The sequence below is a fragment of the Oncorhynchus tshawytscha genome, linkage group LG20 (genome assembly GCF_018296145.1).
Source record: "Oncorhynchus tshawytscha isolate Ot180627B linkage group LG20, Otsh_v2.0, whole genome shotgun sequence".
NCBI classification, from domain to species: domain Eukaryota; kingdom Metazoa; phylum Chordata; class Actinopteri; order Salmoniformes; family Salmonidae; genus Oncorhynchus; species Oncorhynchus tshawytscha.
The window spans coordinates 40,687,298-40,708,189 of NC_056448.1; the positions used below are offsets into that span (position 1 = coordinate 40,687,298).

Sequence of the window (20,892 nt, forward strand, 5' to 3'; positions counted from 1 at the left end):
TCCTGTGAATTAGTGACGCGCGACATACAACTAGTTTCCTGAAATGAGTCAGATCTTTCTTTTTTTATATCTCTCAGATATAGGAGAGACACTTCAGAACACACTTCCTTTTGTTTTATTTGGGGGGCTTATCTGTTCCATGTAGTGAATAAGCTAATCGCAGTAAGGACCCCCCAATAATTATTTATTATAAAATAGGGGTCTTAAAAGGATAGATTATCTTTGGTATGACCTTCATAAAATAATTCCGTATAGTTAGTAGAACCCCCCGACTTAGACTAGTTGGTTAATAGCAGTATTTTTAAACAAAATATATGTCTCTTTGTGCTCCAATAAAGAAGTGAATTCTCAGTCTGGCCTCAAGGGCAAGCTGTCTCAAATGGCCAATGAAATTGAGGAATTAGCTGGCAGCATCCCAGAAGAAGTCAATGACATCCAGAGGTCCAGTATACAGACATTACTATTCCAACATCAAGATTGTTGTTCACTCTTTTGTCTGATTCATAAGTACAGTACAGACAAGGTCAGAAATGTAACCAGTCTCAAATGTATTTATTTATTTTCTTTTGTCATTGTAGTGTTGCAACGCTAGTGGAGGACCTGTATGTTAGTCTCACTGCTCTGAGAGATTTGCTGTCAAAGAACAATACCTCAGCTTCTACCATAGATCCAGAACCTTTGTCTCATGACCTCCCAGAGAACAAGCCCCTCAGTCCTGATGGAACAGACACAACCAATGGAACACAGATGGATCAGGGCTCACCCAGAGAAGATGAGGACCTCAATCACTCTAACATAGATCTCTTTAAGGTTCCTGAACCCATGGAAGAGGCCAGCAAACCCATAGACTATCAAGGAGACTGCATCATGTCCCTGGATATCTCAGAGTATGAGCTTCAAATGCTGGAGAGGCAAGCTAAGCAGGAGGATCTGGAGGAGCAGTCCACTTTGGAGTTCCAGGTGAAGAGCAAATCTATTTAGCCTGATCCCAGACCTGTTTGTGCTCTAATGCCAATTTCTATGGTCATGGTCACGCCAATAACCAATAAGACGGGACTAACAGATCTGGAACCAGGCCATATCCATTTGTTTTAATGTGGAGGATTCTACATTAGAAGTCATTGTTTAGGAAACAAGCTAAGGATAGAGAGTCCTTGGTTGACCTCTGTTCATTTTGCATTATGCCACCTTCATGCAAATATCGTGAAAGTTTTTTTGGCAGCCATTTATTGTTCCACTGGTGTGGGCTAGAACAACTAATACATTTAGCCCTTATTCAAAAGGGATGGAAGTTTGAACAACTGGTAGTATTTGTGTCACTAGTTTCAATAGAATGTCTTAAGTCTGCATATCATAATATGGCCGGTGTCAGTAAACGTCAGGGGGGAAAAATGTAAATAAATTGTTGCCAGCAGCACAGTTAGTCACCAACACTATGGATAACATAAAAACAGCCTAACCAGCTCGGCTATGGCAAGTAAAATGGTCAGATTGAGCTGTTCTCTCATGTGTCTTGAAGTAGCTACCAACTCTCTGAGTTTACGAGTGCCCAGTGCGCACTCTGGCACTCCAGATTGAATTTACGAATACACCCGTAATATAAACCAGCCTTTAGTCTTAATCTTTGGTTGTTTAGTATATGCCCTCACACGTGAATCCTTAAAGTGATGGGTTTAAGAGTGTGTGGACTATGCTGAATGAGTGTCGACCAGGGGTTAAGAGTGTGTGAACTATGCTGAATGAGTGTCGACCAGGGGTTAAGAGTGTGTGAACTATGCTGAATGAGTGTCGACCAGGGGTTAAGAGTGTGTGAACTATGCTGAATGAGTGTCGACCAGGGGTTAAGAGTGTGTGAACTATGCTGAATGAGTGTCGACCAGGGGTTAAGAGTGTGTGAACTATGCTGAATGAGTGTCGACCAGGGGTTAAGAGTGTGTGAACTATGCTGAATGAGTGTCGACCAGGGGTTAAGAGTGTGTGAACTATGCTGAATGAGTGTCGACCAGGGGTTAAGAGTGTGTGAACTATGCTGAATGAGTGTCGACCAGGGGTTAAGAGTGTGTGAACTATGCTGAATGAGTGTCGACCAGGGGTTAAGAGTGTGTGAACTATGCTGAATGAGTGTCGACCAGGGGTTAAGAGTGTGTGAACTATGCTGAATGAGTGTCGACCAGGGGTTAAGAGTGTGTGAACTATGCTGAATGAGTGTCGACCAGGGGTTAAGAGTGTGTGAACTATGCTGAATGAGTGTCGACCAGGGGTTAAGAGTGTGTGAACTATGCTGAATGAGTGTCGACCAGGGGTTAAGAGTGTGTGAACTATGCTGAATGAGTGTCGACCCAGGGGTTAAGAGTGTGTGAACTATGCTGAATGAGTGTAGACCAGGGTTTCCCAAACTCAGTCCTCTGGACCCCAAGTGGTGCATGTTTTAGTTTTTTACTTAGCAAAACAAACTAATCATCAAGCTTTGATTATTTAAATCAGCTGTGTCGTGTTAGGGCAAAAACCAAAAGTGCACCCCTCCAGAGGACCGAGGACCGAAGAAGAGCTCTCCAGTAGGTTTACCAAAACATTCAAGGGCCATTTTCTCAAAAGTGAGGTTACAAGTTTATCAACTTTCAAAGCAGAATTACTTTCCTATTGTTCAACTCCAGTGTATGACATACCATTTTCTAGCTCCGAGTCTCTACTTTTATCCAATGTGGAAAAAAAACACAATTTCAAATGTTGCTTCGTAAGATCGAGCTGAGCAGTCACATATAATAATATATTTAGCAGGTTCTTTTATCCAAAGCGACTTAGTCAATATATTTAGCAGGTGCTTTTATCCAAAGCGACTTAGTCAATATATTTAGCAGGTGCTTTTATCCAAAGCGACTTAGTCAATATATTTAGCAGGTGCTTTTTTCCAAAGCGACTTAGTCATGCTTGCATACATTTTACGCACGGGTGGTGCCGGGAATCAAACCCACTATCCTGCCGTTGTAAGTTGGGCTGTGGCGATACAAGTATCGCAATATTTCTTCCATAGCAACAATAAAAACAAGCAGACCAAACTCTTTTGGTCCTTTAAAAACCTGCTGTATGTAAAATATTGTGTGCTATTAGCTTGGGAAATAAATTGGACTGGATGACAATATAATGATGATTGTTTCCAACATTTGGGATGTTTTCCTAAAGAAGTTAAATCCACTTCACGTTTTGTTTCCTTGCCACGACACTAAGGAGTATCGCGATACTGGTTTCGTCCCAGCACAAGTTGCAAGAGCCTTGCTCTAACAATTGAGCTACAGTAGACCTCATTCATTATCTACACCAATCAACTTCACCCACCATATTAGGTTCTTAATGCTTTGCTCTTTTCTCTTTTCTATTGAAGGAGAAAAATGCACTGGATGACTCTGCAGACCTTTTGTACGAAGTGGAGCTGGAGAGCGAGATGCTACAGGTAATAGTCTAGCTGTCAGAGAGAATGATGGATTTCCCCTGTTACGATACATTATCCTTACAGATGTTATCCAAACCTCTCATCAGTCAGTATGCCCATTCTCAATAAGCCAGTTTTACACATTCAAACACATCTGAGGTGTGGATTTCTCTCATTAACCTTCTTATAGCAGGCCTGGGTCAAAATATGTCAAAAATGTGAGTTTATTAGTTTGATTTGTATAAAATATGTCAAAACCGTGAGTTTCTTAGCCTGATTTTTTTAATCAAATATGTCAAAACCATGAGTTTGTTAGCTTGGTTTTTTGTTTGCCTTGTACAATTGAACCAATGGATGTATTTATGTTCTGCTTTTATTTAACTAGGTAAGTTATTGAACATATTTTATTTTACAATAACTACCTAACAATGGATTAGTCCCGAAAGTACGAGCTCCAAACTAAATCAAGTACGTATTATATTTTCAAGTGTACAAAAGTATATGTGACATAAGCATTTGCCCCAGGTCTGCTATTGGTTAAGAACCAGTGCCTTGTGTGATGATGTGGTTTGGATGTTTCTCACCTCAGTGTGTGGAGGAAGTGGAGAGGTTGACTCAACAGAAACAACCCCAACCTGAGGAAATGCCCTCTGGCCCTGGCAATGAGGAGGATGACATAGAGGAGCTGGAGGAAGAAGAAGAATTTGGTACTGATGGAGCTATTTCTTAGCTGTTTTAGGTTTCAAAGATTGTTGTGGAGAAATACTAATGGACTGACTGACAAATAGACAGCCTTATTAGAATCTATTGTGTGTAAAAGGAGGATGCTCTCAGTCTACTGTGTGTTGATTGAAGTAGAGTGATGGTACATTTTAATCAAAGGAGCTAATAATAGCTATAATTTTCTGCTGTAGGCAGTGGTAATAGTGGTGAGCCTTTACACGAATCCCATGACCTATATAGCCAGCATTATAATTAAATCATGCTCTACTCTGTTAAAAATCAATAACAACACAGAAACCTATTCAAAATCACACGTCAAGATAGATTTAAGCAATAAGGCCCAACCGGGTGTGTTATATGGCCAATATACCACGGCTAAGGAATGTTCTTATGTACGACGCAACGAGGAGTGCCTGGACACAGCCCTTAGCCGTGGCATATTGGCTATATACCACAAACTACTTATTAATCCAATTCCCTCTAGGAGTTTCGCTCGTTGCCAACAGCAGGGTTTTAGAATAGCAGTTTAGGATTAATCTCCAGCTTTGTGTACTCGGGCAGATGTTAACCTCCAGTGTCAAATGTACTCAGGCAGATGTGAGTGTATTTCTGTGTCAGTCTATTGAGGCCTCTTTCCCGCTCTCCACATGCAGATCCATCTCTTCCAGAGCCACTCCCTGAACAAATCAAATGTCTAAAGATGTATTTTGGACATAGTCGCTTCAAGCCGTAAGTCACCCCCTCCCCCCCATATGTTCATATTATAATTTGTCCTTTCTGTCATTTGTACATGAAAGACAAATCCCCTCTGTTTCAGAGTACAATGGAAAGTAATTCACTCTGTTCTGAAGGAGAGGCGAGATAACCTTGTTGTCATGGCAACAGGTAAGTTCCACCCCCTACTCGCCATCGTGTTAAGTTAATTATGATTGACTAAGTCATCACGGTAATATGAGCATCCATATGGATGGCATCGTATAGTTCCAATAATAAAGTTTAGTTCGTAAATGAATATTCCCCGAAGATGTACATAAAAAAGAAAAAATGATTGGGCCTTCATCCTTTTGTTCAAATCTGATGTATTTGCACTTATACTACTGCTATTGCACTGCCACCTAGTGGATGGTTTCTTTATGACTCTGAAATCTCTATGCACATTCCTCAATGCACATGATTTAATCAGACCTGTATGACAAGTAGTGTAAGTTAGTTCTGTTGCGGGATATTCAAGGGTACTGCAAATACATTTGTAGTTAGTCACACAAAAAAACTCACAAAAGCTCTGAGGAAGGTCGTGTGGTCGATACGTAAAAGCTTAATAAAGAACAGTGTTTCTTAGTTTTAATCATTTTATTCAACTGCAAAAAAGATAGCTCAGATGTGCGAGTGCCTTTTTGAATTATAGTTACAGATGACAACATCCTTTAATTAGTATGTGACAGAAACAGGCTGAATGAGTATAGTCACGAACCGGCTCGTAACAGAAAGGGAGACAACGCAGAGATCAAGGGATAACAAAAAATATATTTCTTAATTAAAATATAGTTTACTTTAGTTAACAATGGTGTGTAGTTGCGTGCAAAGATGGTAATAATATGGAGCCAAAATAAACAAACCACAAAATGCCACAACCAAACCAACATACATTGTGTTTGCATGGAGAGAGTCTCCTCAATGAATGGGGGGGGGTGTATTTATCCCCGGGACACACCTGGGCTTGGGTGTGTTTCGCTGACGACCCTCCCGGCTCCGCCTACCAACTTCATATTAAGGAAAACAAGAGCAAAGAGAAAGAAATTCTGTAGACAGAGTGGGAGGGTCGTCACAGTATAGTTAAGGGAAATATGCTATCACTTATTCAACTAACTATTTTCTGTAATGGAACATCTTGGGTTAGTAGGTGAGATATGCAACGTGATGTAAAATCTATGAGGATGTCAGCCATTGGTATTCTACTAGCTAAACTGAAGTGTTTGTCTATGTCTCCCTGAAGGGTATGGGAAAAGCCTGTGCTTCCAGTTCCCCCCAGTGTACTGTGTTGGGGTCAGCATTGTTATCTGTCCTCTCATCGCTCTCATGGAGGACCAAGTGCTCCAGCTCGAGTGAGTAGCAACATTTTAGCACCCGTAACCTTTTAAAAATACCATACCTACCAATGTCATCTTCTACTTTTAACATATTTTGACTGTCATACACCATTAATAGAAATAATCACATGAGTTTGATTGCTTGTTTTTCCCCATATATATTGAAAAATGTGAAAATGACATGTTTTGCAGGAATGGAAGTATCTGGTAACCATTAGAGCTCATCAATGTTGATATTCTTCTGAGTGAAACATGTCATTTTGGGTTATAGGTGACACCTAGTCAGCCAGGAGTGCGTTCAGCAGGACATAACGTTGTGCAACGTGCAGATAGAAAAACAGCATGTAGAACAAACACCCCTCTAACATGTAGAATAAGGAACCATGTCGGCTCTATTCATGATATTTCTATCTGCAACGTTCCACAACCTGAACGCTTTCCAGGTGGGATCATGGTGATGTACCCCTGCAACAACGTAGCATTTTCTATTTATTTTTCAGAATGTCCAACATTCCAGCTTGTTTTCTTGGCTCTGCTCAGACCAAAAATGTTTTAGCCGGCTTGAAACAGTAAGCTCCTTTTCAAAAAAAATAAATCATTTGATATGTGCCTAAAGGGATGTTTACATGCACCCTCTCCTCTGTTCTGTCATGATGTGTAATATACTCATTTACACTTTTTACAGTCAAGGGGCATTGTAGCCTGAGTGCCGGTCTGTTTGTGCTATCATGTCAACTCCTTCTCATGCCAGTGACAATGAGCAAATGAAGTTGGCCAGAGCAAACAGATCTGGGACCAGGCTACCAATGTCATAAGTCAGCTCCCAGGCACACAATGTACCGAGTTTACCAGCTGTATGGACTGTAAATTGATCAATTAAAGTGGCAATATGTAACTTCTTGGGTGACTCAAATTCACATAGAAATGTAAGTTATAGATCTATCATTCTACTTGAAAGGAAATGTAAGAGGTAGATATGTTCTAGGTGCACTATTTCTATGCTTCCAGTTCTTAAGTTTAGTTTTTGCCTCTTTTTGTACATCAGCTGAAACAACCATATGTTTGGTTATTAAATATATTTCAGTGGTTTGGATGGTACAATGATAGTATAGACAATCTTATTTAGTCACAAACTGAAATTAGGCAAACTTAGTTTTAGCAACCAGGAAATAGCGGTGCGTTTTCTGCATAGTGTTACTTTAAGACTAAACAACATCTAGCAGGACTGTGGAACTGGAAAGCCTGAGTTTTGTACCCCTGTTATAAGTAAAGCCTGCTTATGTACCAATTAGGCAGAAAATAACATGACAACCTTATTCTGTCTTTAGGGGGCAATACAGAGTTGTATACATGACCCCAGAATACTGCTCAGGCAATATATCTCTACTCGAACAGCTCGATAGAAGTATAGGTGAGTGAACTCTAGGTCCCAATTCATGACTTTCTTTTAAATATATCTCCGTATACATTTATACAGATATATCCCATTGTCTTTTTATACATTTAACAGATGGTGTTTCCCAAAAACATCTTTAGAACAAAGATTATCTTAAGTTCATTTGGTAGGCAATGGACAAACAATAATTTAACTCTAAAGATGATCTTTATGTTTTGGGGAAAAATAACTCAGCACAGAATAGTTATCTCTGCATTCTGCTTTGCTTGTCCTGCAGGAATCTCTTTGATAGCAGTGGATGAGGCTCATTGTATCTCTGAGTGGGGCCATGACTTCAGAGGTGCATACAGGAGTCTGGGAAACCTGAAGAGAAGTCTACCTAACGTAAAAATATTAGTCTCTCATTGCATACATCATTTGGTGATGCCAAAGAAAAATGTCCATCCTGAATGGACAATAAAGTTGTATTCTATTCTATCAGACAGCCATCATCTTAAACAATATATTATCAATTAGATCCTCCGTCATAATTCTTATGTAGTCATGTCATAATGAGGACATAAGATGTTGCATAACAGGTCAGCTACATAATTCTATGTATCATGGACAGTTGGCAAACGCTGACATCCTTCTTATGTGCAGGACTTACGATGGTGTCAAGTGAAGTTTTACCAGGATTGTGAATGACTGTGTTGCGTGTTCAGTTTCCCATTGACTGTTCTGTGTTCAGTTTCCCATTGACTGTGTTCAGGTTCCCCTTGACTGTGTTCTGTGTTCAGGTTCCCCTTGACTGTGTTCTGTGTTCAGGTTCCCCTTGACTGTGTTCTGTGTTCAGGTTCCCCTTGACTGTGTTCTGTGTTCAGTTTCCCATTGACTGTGTTCTGTGTTCAGGTTNTGACTGTGTTCCCCATTGACTGTGTTCTGTGTTCAGGTTCCCATTGACTGTGTTCTGTGTTCAGGTTCCCTTGACTGTGTTCTGTGTTCAGGTTCCCCTTGACTGTGTTCTGTGTTCAGGTTCCCATTGACTGTGTTCTGTGTTCAGGTTCCCCTTGACTGTGTTCTGTGTTCAGGTTCCCATTGACTGTGTTCTGTGTTCAGGTTCCCCTTGACTGTGTTCTGTGTTCAGGTTCCCCTTGACTGTGTTCTGTGTTCAGGTTCCCATTGACTGTGTTCCGTGTTCAGGTTCCCATCGTGGCGCTGACTGCCACAGCAAGCCCATCCATCAGGGAGGACATAGTGAAGAGTCTGAACCTGGAGCAACCCATCGTCACCTGCACCTCCTTCGACCGGCCCAACCTCTACCTGGACGTCAAACGCAAGTCTGGGGGCGTGTTTCAGGACCTGAATGGCTTCCTGAAGAAGACCACCGGGTAGGCCTATATATTAATTGCTTATAGGTCAACATATATTTAGGTCCATATACTGAATGAAGGTTAATAAAATATTTCAGTAGACCTAGTTATGTGATGTTGATTTTTAATACAGTATATGTAATGTATATATGCTTTTGGGAATATTGGTGAATATGGAGCCAGCTTTTATCATAGTAATGATATTAATATCCATGTTTTATTTGTATAGGAAAAGATGACATCGAATGTCTTTGAGCAGATGCAGGATATAAAAATATATTCGGTAGATGATACTCGGCACAATCCTCCCACAACGCTTCGACCAATTAGATCAAAATTACTTTTTTTTGTGTCTTTTTTGTGTGTCTCATTTGCTGTCGGCTATTTCAGGGGGGGTTATGAGTTTGAAGGGTCTTCTATTGTGTACTGCCCCTCGAGGAAAGAGGCTGAGCGTGTGACCTCCACTCTGACCTCGCTGGGTGTCACGTGTGGTGTATACCATGCTGGTCTGGGCATCAAGCAGAGGAGGGAGACCCAGCATCGCTTCATGAGGGACGAAATCCAGGTGTGCTTTTAAATCTTTAAGAAACAAAAACAAGTTTCAAATATTTAAAATGAAATCCAGGTGGGTTAGGTTTATTGCTATACTGTGTAGAGATTGATAGTAGCAAAATATATTCCACATTTAGTTTAATTAGTCTCTTCTTTCCAAATATAAATCAGTTTGTGGTTCTTTGCAAATTCTATACAGGCACGCAAACACATAAAAAACATTGTCCACCTCTGTATGCAAGCATACTTATATGTTTTTGTTAATTGTTTTCAGTGTATTGTGGCTACAGTTGCTTTTGGAATGGGGATCAACAAGGCTGACATCAGGAAGGTGATCCATTATGGAGCCCCTAAGGAGATGGAGTCTTACTACCAGGAGATTGGACGTGCTGGGAGAGACGGACTTCCAAGTGCCTGCCACGTCCTGTGGGCACCAGCAGATCTAAAATTAAACAGGTCACTCTTTTTTGTGATTATGTTATGAGAATAAATGGTAGACAAGACAGTTATAATAAATAAATAATACTATCTTGGCATGACGCCTTCAGAGTTCAGATTAGTGAAACCCAGACCTGAACTGAGTCTTTTGTTGTTTTGTACAGGTTTCTCATCAACCAGGTAGCAAACAACAAATTCCGGGGCTACAAGCTCAAAATGATGGGCAAAATGGACTTGTATCTCAACTCATCCAAGTGCAGAAGGAAGTAAGTCTTGTTCCTGCTCAGTCTTGTTCTGTAATGAGTGATACATGTTTTAGGTACATATAGTATATTGTGTCAATAGCTACCTGTATTCAAAGTATTGCTTCACATTTCATTTCTCTTTAGGCTGATCCTCTCCCACTTTGAAGACAAACAGCTTCGAAAGGTGACCTCGGGCATCATGGGAACTGACCAGTGCTGTGACAACTGCCGATCTGGGTGGGTGTTTTGCCAGCAATTTTCTATTCTGTTCTATGTAAAATAACATCCACGTGTTATTTTAGCTCCACATGACATGCACTGTTTACTGTGTTCTGTTTCCACCATCTTTGGGTTCTTTTAGACCAGGGCTGCCCAATCCTTTTCCTGGAGATCTACTGTCCTGTAGGTTTTCACTCCAACCCTCTTCCTAGAGATCTACTGTCCTGTAGGTTTTCACTCCAACCCTCTTCCTAGAGATCTACTGTCCTGTAGGTTTTCACTCCAACCCTCTTCCCGGAGATCTACTGTCCTGTGGGTTTTCACTCTAACCCACTTTCCGGAGATCTACTGTCCTGTGGGTTTTCACTCCAACCCTCTTCCCGGAGATCTACTGTCCTGTGGGTTTTCACTCCAACCCTCTTCCTGGAGATCTACTGTCCTGTGGGTTTTCACTCCAACCCTCTTCCCGGAGATCTACTGTCCTGTGGGTTTTCAGTCCAACCCTAATTTAACACACCTGATTCTACTAATTATCTGCTCAACAAGACCTTAACTAGCTGAATCAGATATGCCAAATTAGGGTTGGACTGAAAACCTACAGGACAGTAGATCTCCAGGAAGAGGGTTGGGCAGCCCTGTTTAAGATCATCCATTGGGAATATGTGTGTTTTCAGGGCGGTGAACAGAGTCGGTGTAAATGACACAGTGGACGGTGGGCGTCAGGATTACGGTGTGTTGGCATTCCAGCTGATGGGAGCCGTCAGTGCTATGGGGGAGAGATTCGGCTCCTCAGCCCCCATCCTGTTCCTCCGTGGATCAGTGAGTTTGAGAGTTTTGGGCTGGGTCATGTTCATTAGGGCATACTGGAACAAAACAGAAAAATGAAAATGATTGTGTCCAAGTTGTCCCACTCTGTTTCCGTTAGTCTACTTGGTGCCTAATGAACTTGACCTTGTTCTTCTTCTTCCAGTACTCTCAAAGGGTTCCTGAGAAGTACCGGTGCCACCCTCTGTTTGGAGCTGGGAAGAGTGTCTCTGAGCCCTGCTGGAAAGCCCTGGCACGGGAGCTGGTGAATGAGGAATACCTGAAGGAAGCCACCGGCACTAGCAAGTTCTGTGTCCTCTGTAAAATCACCCCCAAGGTACGACATAACATATCACAACAACACAACATATATCACAACCATAATATATTACAACATAACACTACATACAGTGCATTCGGAAAGTATTCAGACCCCTTCCCCTTTTCCATATTTTGTTACGTTACAGCCTTATTCCAAAATGGATTAAAACACATTTTTCTCTCAATCTACACACAATACCCCATTATGACAGTGAAAACAGGTTTTTAGACATTTTTGCAAATGTATTAAAAATAAAAAACAGATACCTTATTTACATGACTGATGACCCTTTGCTATGAGACTCGAAATTGAGCTCAGGTGCATCCTGTTTCCATTGATCATCCTTGAGATGTTTCTACAACTTGATTGGAGTCCACCTGTGGTAAATTAAATTGATTGGACATGATTTGGAAAGGCACACACCTGTCTTTATAAAGTTCCCACAGTTAACAGTGCATGTCAGAGCAAAAACCAAGCCGTGAGGTCGAAGGAATTGTCCGTAGAGCGCAGAGACAGGATTGTATCGAGGCACATGTATGGGGAAGGGTACCAAAAAAGGTCTACAGCATTGAATGTCCCCAAGAACACAGTGGCCTCCATATTTTTTTAAATAGAATAAGTTTGGAACCACCAAGACTCTTCCTAGAGCTGGCAGCCCTGCCAAACTGAGCAATCGGGGGAGAAGGGCCTTGGTCAGGGAGGTGAACAAGAACCCGATGGTCACTCTGACAGAGCTCTAGAGGTCCTCTGTGATGGGAGAACCTTCCAGAAGGACAACCATCTCTGCAGCAGTCCACCAATCAGGCCTTTATGGAAGAGAGGCCAGACGGAAGCCACTCCTCAGTAAAAGGCACATGACAGCCCGCTTGGAGTTTGCTAAAAGGCACCAAAGGAAAGCAAGATTGAACTCTTTGGCCTGACTGCCAACGTCACATCTGGAGGAAACCTGGCACCATCCCTATGGTGAAGCATGGTGGTGGCAGCATCATACTGTGGGGATGTTTTTCAGCGGCAGGGACTGGGAGACTAGTCAGGATCGAGGGAAAGATGAACGGAGCAAAGTACAGAGATCCTTGATGAAAACCTGCTCAGGATCTCGGACTGGGGCCATGGTTCACCTTTCAACAGGACAATGACCCTAAGCACACAGCCAAGACAACACAGGAGTGGCTTTGGGACAAGTCTCTGAATGTTCTTGAGTGGCCCAGCCAGAGCCCGGACTTGAATCCGATCGAACATCTCTGGAGAGAACTGAAAATAGCTGGGTAGTGACGCTCCCCATCCAACCTGACAGAGCTTGAGAGGATCTGCAGAGAGGAATGGGACAAACTCCCCAAATAAAGGTGTGCCAAGGTTGTAGCGTCAAACACAAGAAGACTCGAGGCTGTAATCGCTGCCAAAGATGCTTCAACAAAGTACTGAGTAAAGGGTCTGAATACTTAAGTAAACTTGACATTTCAGTTTTTGCTTTGTCATTATGGGGTATTGTGTTCAGATTGGGGGGGAAACAAAATACATTTTAGAATAACGAGGAAAAAGTCAAGGGGTCTGAAAACCACAACATAACACAACAGTATATTCTATACTACTGTCTCAGGACCGTTTCTCAGACTGGACTCATTTATTTTGGATACCTGGTGGTAGTGTAAATATTATGTCTTTGACAGTTTGTTTTGTCTTAAATCAACAATTGTCAATGTGTTTATGGCTGAAACATATTTCTAAGCATACTGCTTATAGAAATCAGGTGTAGCAAGCATGTTGGCTGTTCCTGAGGCGACCACTAGGCGACCACTAGGCGACCACTAGGCGACCACTAGGCGACCACTAGGCGACCACTAGGCGACCACTAGGCGACCACTAGGCGACCACTAGGCGACCACTAGGCGACCACTAGGCGACCACTAGGCGACCACTTACTACAGCTTTCTCTATTATGTGTCTTATTCAGGGATGAGTTCAATTCCATTTCAATATATCATTCTTATTCAAAGGGGAGGTGGTGGCTGAGCCGAGCCCTGGATGAGAAACAGAGAACCCTCCTGCTCCAGTCGAGTGACCCTGACCTCAACACCTGGTCTGCACTAAGGTATACACTACGTAGTACACTACCACATTCTACTGCTACTTAGTGTGCACACTCATTAGGGAGAGAACACACTCATCAGAGAGGGAGAGAACACACTCATTAGGGAGAGAACACACTCATCAGAGAGGGAGAGAACACACTCATCAGAGAGGGAGAGAACACACTCATTAGGGAGAGAACACACTCATTAGGGAGGGAGAGAACACACTCATTAGGGAGGGAGAGAACACACTCATTAGGGAGAGAACACACTCATTAGGGAGAGAACACACTCAGAGAGGAGAGAACACACATCAGAGGGAGAGAACACACTCATTAGGGAGAGAACACACTCATTAGGGGGAGAGAACACACTCATTAGGGAGAGAACACACTCATTAGGGAGAGAACACACTCATTAGGGAGAGAACACACTCATTAGGGAGAGAACACACTCATTAGAGGAGAGAACACACTCATTAGGGAGAGAACACACTCATTAGGGAGAGAGGGAGAGAACACACTCATTAGGGAGAGAACACACTCATTAGGGAGAGAGGGAGAGAACACACTCATTAGGGAGAGAACACGCTCATTAGGGAGAGAACACACTCATTAGAGAGAGAGGGAGAGAACACACTCATTAGAGAGAGAACACACTCATTAGGGAGAGAACACACTCATTAGAGAGAGAACACACTCATTAGAGAGAGAACACACTCATTAGAGAGAGAGGGAGAGAACACACTCATTAGGGAGAGAACACACTCATTAGGGAGAGAACACACTCATTATGGAGAGAACACACTCATTATGGAGAGAACACACTCATTATGGAGAGAACACACTCATTAGGGAGAGAACACACTCATTAGAGAGAGAACACACTCATTAGGGAGAGAACACACTCATTCAGAGAGAGAACACACTCATTAGAACACACTCATTAGGGAGAGAACACACTCATTAGGGAGAGAACACACTCATTAGGGGGAGAGAACACACTCATTAGAACACACTCATTAGGGAGAGAACACACTCATTAGAGAGAGAACCCACTCATTAGGAGAGAGAGAGAGACTCATTAGGAGAGAACACACTCATTAGGGAGAGAACACACTCATTAGGGAGAGAACACACTCATTAGGGAGAACACACTCATTAGGAGAGAACACACTCATTAGAGAGAGAGGGAGAGAACACACTCATTAGAGAGAACACACTCATTAGGGAGAGAACACACTCATTAGGGAGAGAACACACTCATTAGGGAGAGAACACACTCATTAGGGAGAGAACACACTCATTAGAGAGAGAACACACTCATTAGAGAGAGAGGGAGAGAACACACTCATTAGGAGAGAACACACTCATTAGAGGGGAGAGAACACACTCATTATGGAGAGAACACACTCATTATGGAGAGAACACACTCATTATGGAGAGAACACACTCATTAGAACACACTCATTAGGGAGAGAGCACACTCATTAGAGAGAGAACACACTCATTAGGGAGAGAACACACTCATCAGAGAGAGAACACACTCATTAGGGAGAGAACACACTCATTAGAGAGAGAGGGAGAGAACACACTCATTAGAGAGAGAACACACTCATTAGAGAGAGAGGGAGAGAACACACTCATTAGGGAGAGAACACACTCATTAGAGAGAGAACACACTCATTAGGGAGAGAACACACTCATCAGAGAGGGAGAGAACACACTCATCAGAGAGGGAGAGAACACACTCATCAGAGAGGGAGAGAACACACTCATTAGGGAGAGAACACACTCATTAGGGAGAGAACACACTCATCAGAGAGAGAACACACTCATCAGAGAGAGAACACACTCATTAGGGAGAGAACACACTCATTAGAGAGAGAGGGAGAGAACACACTCATCAGAGAGAGAACACACTCATCAGAGAGAGAACACACTCATCAGAGAGAGAACACACTCATCAGAGAGAGAACACACTCATCAGGGAGAGAACACACTCATCAGAGAGAGAACACACTCATTAGAGAGAGAGGGAGAGAACACACTCATCAGAGAGAGAACACACTCATCAGAGAGAGAACACACTCATCAGAGAGAGAACACACTCATCAGAGAGGGAGAGAACACACTCATTAGGGAGAGAACACACTCATTAGGGAGAGAACACACTCATCAGAGAGGGAGAGAACACACTCATTAGAGAGAGAACACACTCATTAGGGAGAGAACACACTCATTAGGGAGAGAACACACTCATCAGAGAGGGAGAGAACACACTCATTAGAGAGAGAACACACTCACTCATCAGAGAGAGAGAACACACTCATTAGGCAGAGAACACACTCATTAGGGAGAGAACACACTCATTAGAGAGAACACACTCATCGAGGGAGAGAACACACTCATTAGGGAGAGAACACACTCATCTCATTAGGCAGAGAACACACTCATTAGGGAGAGAACACACTCATCAGAGAGAGAACACACTCATTAGGGAGAGAACACACTCATTAGAGAGAGAACACACTCATTAGGGAGAGAACACACTCATTAGGGAGAGAACACACTCATTAGGGAGAGAACACACTCATTAGGGAGAGAACACACTCATTAGGGAGAGAGAACACAAATGCCTTTCCACCAGGATGGCTTCGAGAGGCTCATCTGGGTCGTGTTCATTAGGGCACACTGTAGTGAAACATTTTGCAAGACAACCAAAATTAGCATTCCTTATTGGACAAACAAACTCAGTTTCAGACAGTTTTCTTAAAATGTGTGCATTGTGAACATAACCCTGTTCTAGACTGGCTTAGCTTCCAGAGGAGCGATTGGGAAAGTGTTCATTTGGTTATGTAATTATATTATGCCCTATTCACACGGTACTAGTATTACTAGAGAACGGGATGGGTATGTAATTATTCCTACCCCAGAATGTTCATTATTTCAGAGGAAAATGCGGACGGGTTAGTCTTTTCCAAACTGCCTGCTGTAATAATTATTTTTTTTCTCAATAAATTGAAGCTTGAAAGTTTAAAAAAAAAATCTAGGCATGAAGATATTTCAACATGTCCAGGTAATAACAGGCTACACTTAGAACCTGAGTTTGGGTCCAAAGTTTCTAAACCAGACCACACAATTTTTGGTATAGTGTCACAATCGGTAGCGGTGCGTGGGTAAAATCAATGGTGAAGCCGAGGGGGGAAAAAAGCCATATTACAACCTGTGTTGTGGATAAGTGTTGTTTCTGCTCAATAACCCGCTAGTTCATACGCCACTGTGATTATATAAAGCCAAGACAACAGGCAGAATCAATTCTACCACACATACATTTGTTTCATCACAAGACCAGAGAGCAACATCTGTCTGAAGTCCACAAAGCATATTGCTTGATCCCTTCCCCATCCTCTTAGAGGAACGCCAGTACCACCATCCTCTTAGAGGAACGCCAGTACCACCGTCCTCTTAGAGGAACGCCAGTACCACCGTCCTCTTAGAGGAACGCCAGTACCACCGTCCTCTTAGAGGAACGCCAGTACCACCGTCCTCTTAGAGGAACGCCAGTACCACCGTCCTCTTAGAGGAACGCCAGTACCACCGTCCTCTTAGAGGAACGCCAGTACCACCGTCCTCTTAGAGGAACGCCAGTACCACCGTCCTCTTAGAGGAACGCCAGTACCACCGTCCTCTTAGAGGAACGCCAGTACCACCGTCCTCTTAGAGGAACGCCAGTACCACCGTCCTCTTAGAGGAACGCCAGTACCACCGTCCTCTTAGAGGAACGCCAGTACCACTATTCTCTTAGAGGAACGCCAATACCACCATTCCCTTTCATGTTGCCAAAATGGTCTATGCCTCTAACATATAGTAGTTTTCATTATTTCAGTTTGTTGTCCTAGGCCTAACTTACTTTCATGTGCAATGATGAGCCAGCTAGTTAACATTGGCCTACCATATCTAGCTACATATGCACAGTGTGATTTTTATGGTTGGGATCAGAGTCCAAATCCCTTTCTCCGTCCATGGCTAATTTAGGAGAGCCACCAGAGGACGTTTTTTAAATTTCAATGACGTTTTGGTTTTGATGTAATGTGATTGGTGTATTGCCAATTCCAAACTGGTTCCCTTAACACTTTTTCATTGCGGTAGTCACTCAGTTTAGCTCAACGCTTTTATTTAAAAAATTATCAAGGGGAGCCAAATTCTTGCTGAATTCCCTTGCTATTAAATTCAATTATGTGAGCGCCAAATTGTCATACTCTCTTTGACCAGACAGAATCAGATAGATAGGCTACACATACAGAGACAGAGGGGCGCTGTTTTGCTCTCTCTGATGCTTTCTCTGGTGAGATACATTCAGCCACATGCAAATTGAAGGACAATTCCTTAAAAAAAAAAAAAAAAAGTCTTATTTTCATGTCAACATGTTTTTGGGAAGCTTGGCTTCCCTTGTCATACATGAAAACACGCCATTGGTCGACATAATATTTTAATTGAGGAAGTTGGATCATAATCATTAGGATATTATAGCGATCCACAGTGGAAGACATCATAAATGCCCCCCCCCCAGAAAGTGAACTTGTCATTTCTAAAAGTCTAGATCGATGTAATGCTGCTTTATAAACAACAACGGTTGCTTTAATAAATAGGCTCAATCATTTTTTACTGGCGTACTTGGTCGATGTTCAATTAGTTGGCGGCAAAACGTAGAAACAAAAGCATTCGCTGTGAAAGTTGATACATGTTGGCCCTTCGTATATACATGGTGCCCTGAAAAAGGATTTGCCCCCGTTCTGAGTTTCTCTATTTTTCATACTGAATGTTATCAGATCTTCAACCAAAACCTAGTATTAGATAAAGGGAACCTGAGTTTACAAATGTATTCATATATGTTACGCAACACCCAATTCCCCAATTGTGTGAAAAAGTTCATTGTTAGTGGGCCAAAATTCCTCCACAGCAATGTGAGAGAGTGATCAACAACTACAGGAAGTATTTGGTTGCATTCGTTGCAGATCAAGGTGGCACAACCAGTTATTGAGTGTAAAGGGAGGCCATTCTTTTTTCACACAGGCGCATTGGGTTTTTCATAACTTTATGAAATAAATTAAATAAGTATGTAAATGTTGTGATTTGTTCCCTTTATCTAATATTAGGTTTTGGTTGATCTGATAACATTTGGTATCAAAAATGTGCTGAACCATTAGAAAGGGGGGCAAATACTTGTTCACGGTTCTGTAGGCTTTGAGCAGCACTTTGTTATAAGCATACATTTATTTGACTTAGTTATTGTTTTCTTGCTCAATCCGCGAGCAACAAACGCAGACATTTCTCTCAATACACAGGGATGTTGATTCGCATGGGACTCTATTCAGAGGACCTTGGATTTAATCGAAAAACTGTTGTTTTTTTCTTCCCGGTTGGAATTATTATTCTCCTGCTTTGTAAAAAATGACCCACATGGCATATTTGGACCGGACTTAAATGACGGATGTAGTGATTTGGGCTTGTGCACATAATTGTACGTCCCTATCCTCCCCAGTAAAAACGAATCCTGACCGAATAGGGCTATAGGCGCAACCAGCTGTTGCCACACATCAACAAAACAGTTTGTAAAAACATCAAAGAGATCAAAGTTAACACACCGTTGAGGTGCCAAATGGGGCATATCTCCTGGCATTTGGCATGAAATTAAATCTCTGAAATCTGTACAGTAAATTCACATAAAATACAGCTGGAAAACAGGCTCCAAGACAGCTTCTGCCCCCTAGCCATAAGACTGCTAAATAGTTCATTAATGGTTACCCAAACCATTGATCTGGTACTCCCTGTATATATCTCCACATTGATCTGGTACTCCCTGTATATAGCTACACATTGATCTGGTACTCCCTGTATATAGCTACACATTGATCTGGTACTCCCTGTATATAGCTACACATTGATCTGGTACTCCCTGTATATAGCTACACATTGATCTGGTACTCCCTGTATATAGCTCCACATTGATCTGGTACTCCCTGTATATATCTCCACATTGATCTGGTACTCCCTGTATATATCTCCACATTGATCTGGTACTCCCTGTATATAGCTACACATTGATCTGGTACTCCCTGTATATAGCTACACATTGATCTGGTACTCCCTGTATATAGCTACACATTGATCTGGTACTCCCTGTATATATCTCCACATTGATCTAGTACTCCCTGTATATAGCTACACATTGATCTGGTACTCGTACTCGGCTCCCGAGTGGGGCAGCGGTCTAAGACACTGCATCTCAGTGCAAGAGGTGTCACTACAGTCCCTGGTTCGAATCCAGGCTGTATCACACCCGGCTGGGATTGAGAGTCATTGAAAATAAGAATTTGTTCTTAACTGACTTGCCTAGTTAAATAAAGGTTAAATAAAAAATATAGCTCCTTTTCTTGTGTATTTTATTCCTCTTGTTACTATTTTCACGGTTAAGTCTACACCCGTTGCATGTGACAAATACATTTTTGTTAGATTTGAGAAAAAGCTGTAATTCTAGACAACTTTTGTATATTCTGTTGCATAATGACATGTTTATAATATTTAGTGTAATTCCAGATTTTCCAGGCTTTGGGAAAGGGAAGTTATTTGGGATTATTTGTGTGTGTGTGTGTGTGTGTGTGTGTGTGTGTGGTGCAGACGCGATGCCTCTGGAATGTCATCAGCTTGTCAGCATCACTGAGAGCTGTGTAGTGGAGGTTAGTGTAGCCAAAGCATTATTTTAAAACTCCCTTGTTCTTGACAAGGCCTCCATATTCTTCCCTGGCTCCACCATCCTGCAGCTGTCCTTTTAAATGAGTGTGAAATGGTGCAAATCACCACCATGATATGGCTCCTGGATGTATCAATGTGTTGGCTTTCATATCTTTTTCCTCTCTGTTTCATAGTGTGCCTTTCTGGCTCTCTCCACACACACACGCACGCACACACACACACACACACACGCACACGCACACATACACACATGTTTTCTTTGGCTTCCAGTCAAGTTCTGCCCTTGACTTTCTTTTACATTTTTACAGTTCAGTCATTTAGTAAATGCTTACTCTTAGAGCAAGTCACATTGGCTGTGTTATTTTGTGGAGCTGTGTTCTGCTTCCTCCTAACAGAAGAGTGATCAATTATCAAATGCCTCAAAAAATGCAAAGCTCACTAAACATGTTTTAATTTGATTGAAATGTCACATTTGTCTGTCGTCTGGTCATCTGGTACTGTGT

At 42.1% G+C, this 20,892-nt stretch overlaps 1 protein-coding gene across 5 annotated transcripts in view; it reads left to right on the forward strand.

Moving 5' to 3' along the window:
- The window catches only part of wrn (WRN RecQ like helicase), a 48,667-nt gene that overhangs the window by 11,551 nt on the left and 16,224 nt on the right, over window positions 1-20,892 (forward strand). For all 5 annotated transcript variants that reach the window (XM_042302661.1, XM_042302662.1, XM_042302659.1 and 2 more), the window contains exons 8-25: window positions 339-441; window positions 579-960; window positions 3,380-3,448; window positions 4,017-4,134; window positions 4,804-4,879; window positions 4,968-5,035; window positions 6,144-6,252; window positions 6,738-6,806; window positions 7,566-7,648; window positions 7,911-8,017; window positions 8,816-9,003; window positions 9,376-9,550; window positions 9,812-9,993; window positions 10,140-10,241; window positions 10,365-10,457; window positions 11,114-11,258; window positions 11,410-11,580; window positions 13,560-13,654. In XM_042302661.1, coding sequence (XP_042158595.1) covers window positions 339-441; window positions 579-960; window positions 3,380-3,448; window positions 4,017-4,134; window positions 4,804-4,879; window positions 4,968-5,035; window positions 6,144-6,252; window positions 6,738-6,806; window positions 7,566-7,648; window positions 7,911-8,017; window positions 8,816-9,003; window positions 9,376-9,550; window positions 9,812-9,993; window positions 10,140-10,241; window positions 10,365-10,457; window positions 11,114-11,258; window positions 11,410-11,580; window positions 13,560-13,654 — 2,335 coding nt within the window. The remainder of the gene's footprint in view (window positions 1-338; window positions 442-578; window positions 961-3,379; window positions 3,449-4,016; window positions 4,135-4,803; window positions 4,880-4,967; window positions 5,036-6,143; window positions 6,253-6,737; window positions 6,807-7,565; window positions 7,649-7,910; window positions 8,018-8,815; window positions 9,004-9,375; window positions 9,551-9,811; window positions 9,994-10,139; window positions 10,242-10,364; window positions 10,458-11,113; window positions 11,259-11,409; window positions 11,581-13,559; window positions 13,655-20,892) is intronic.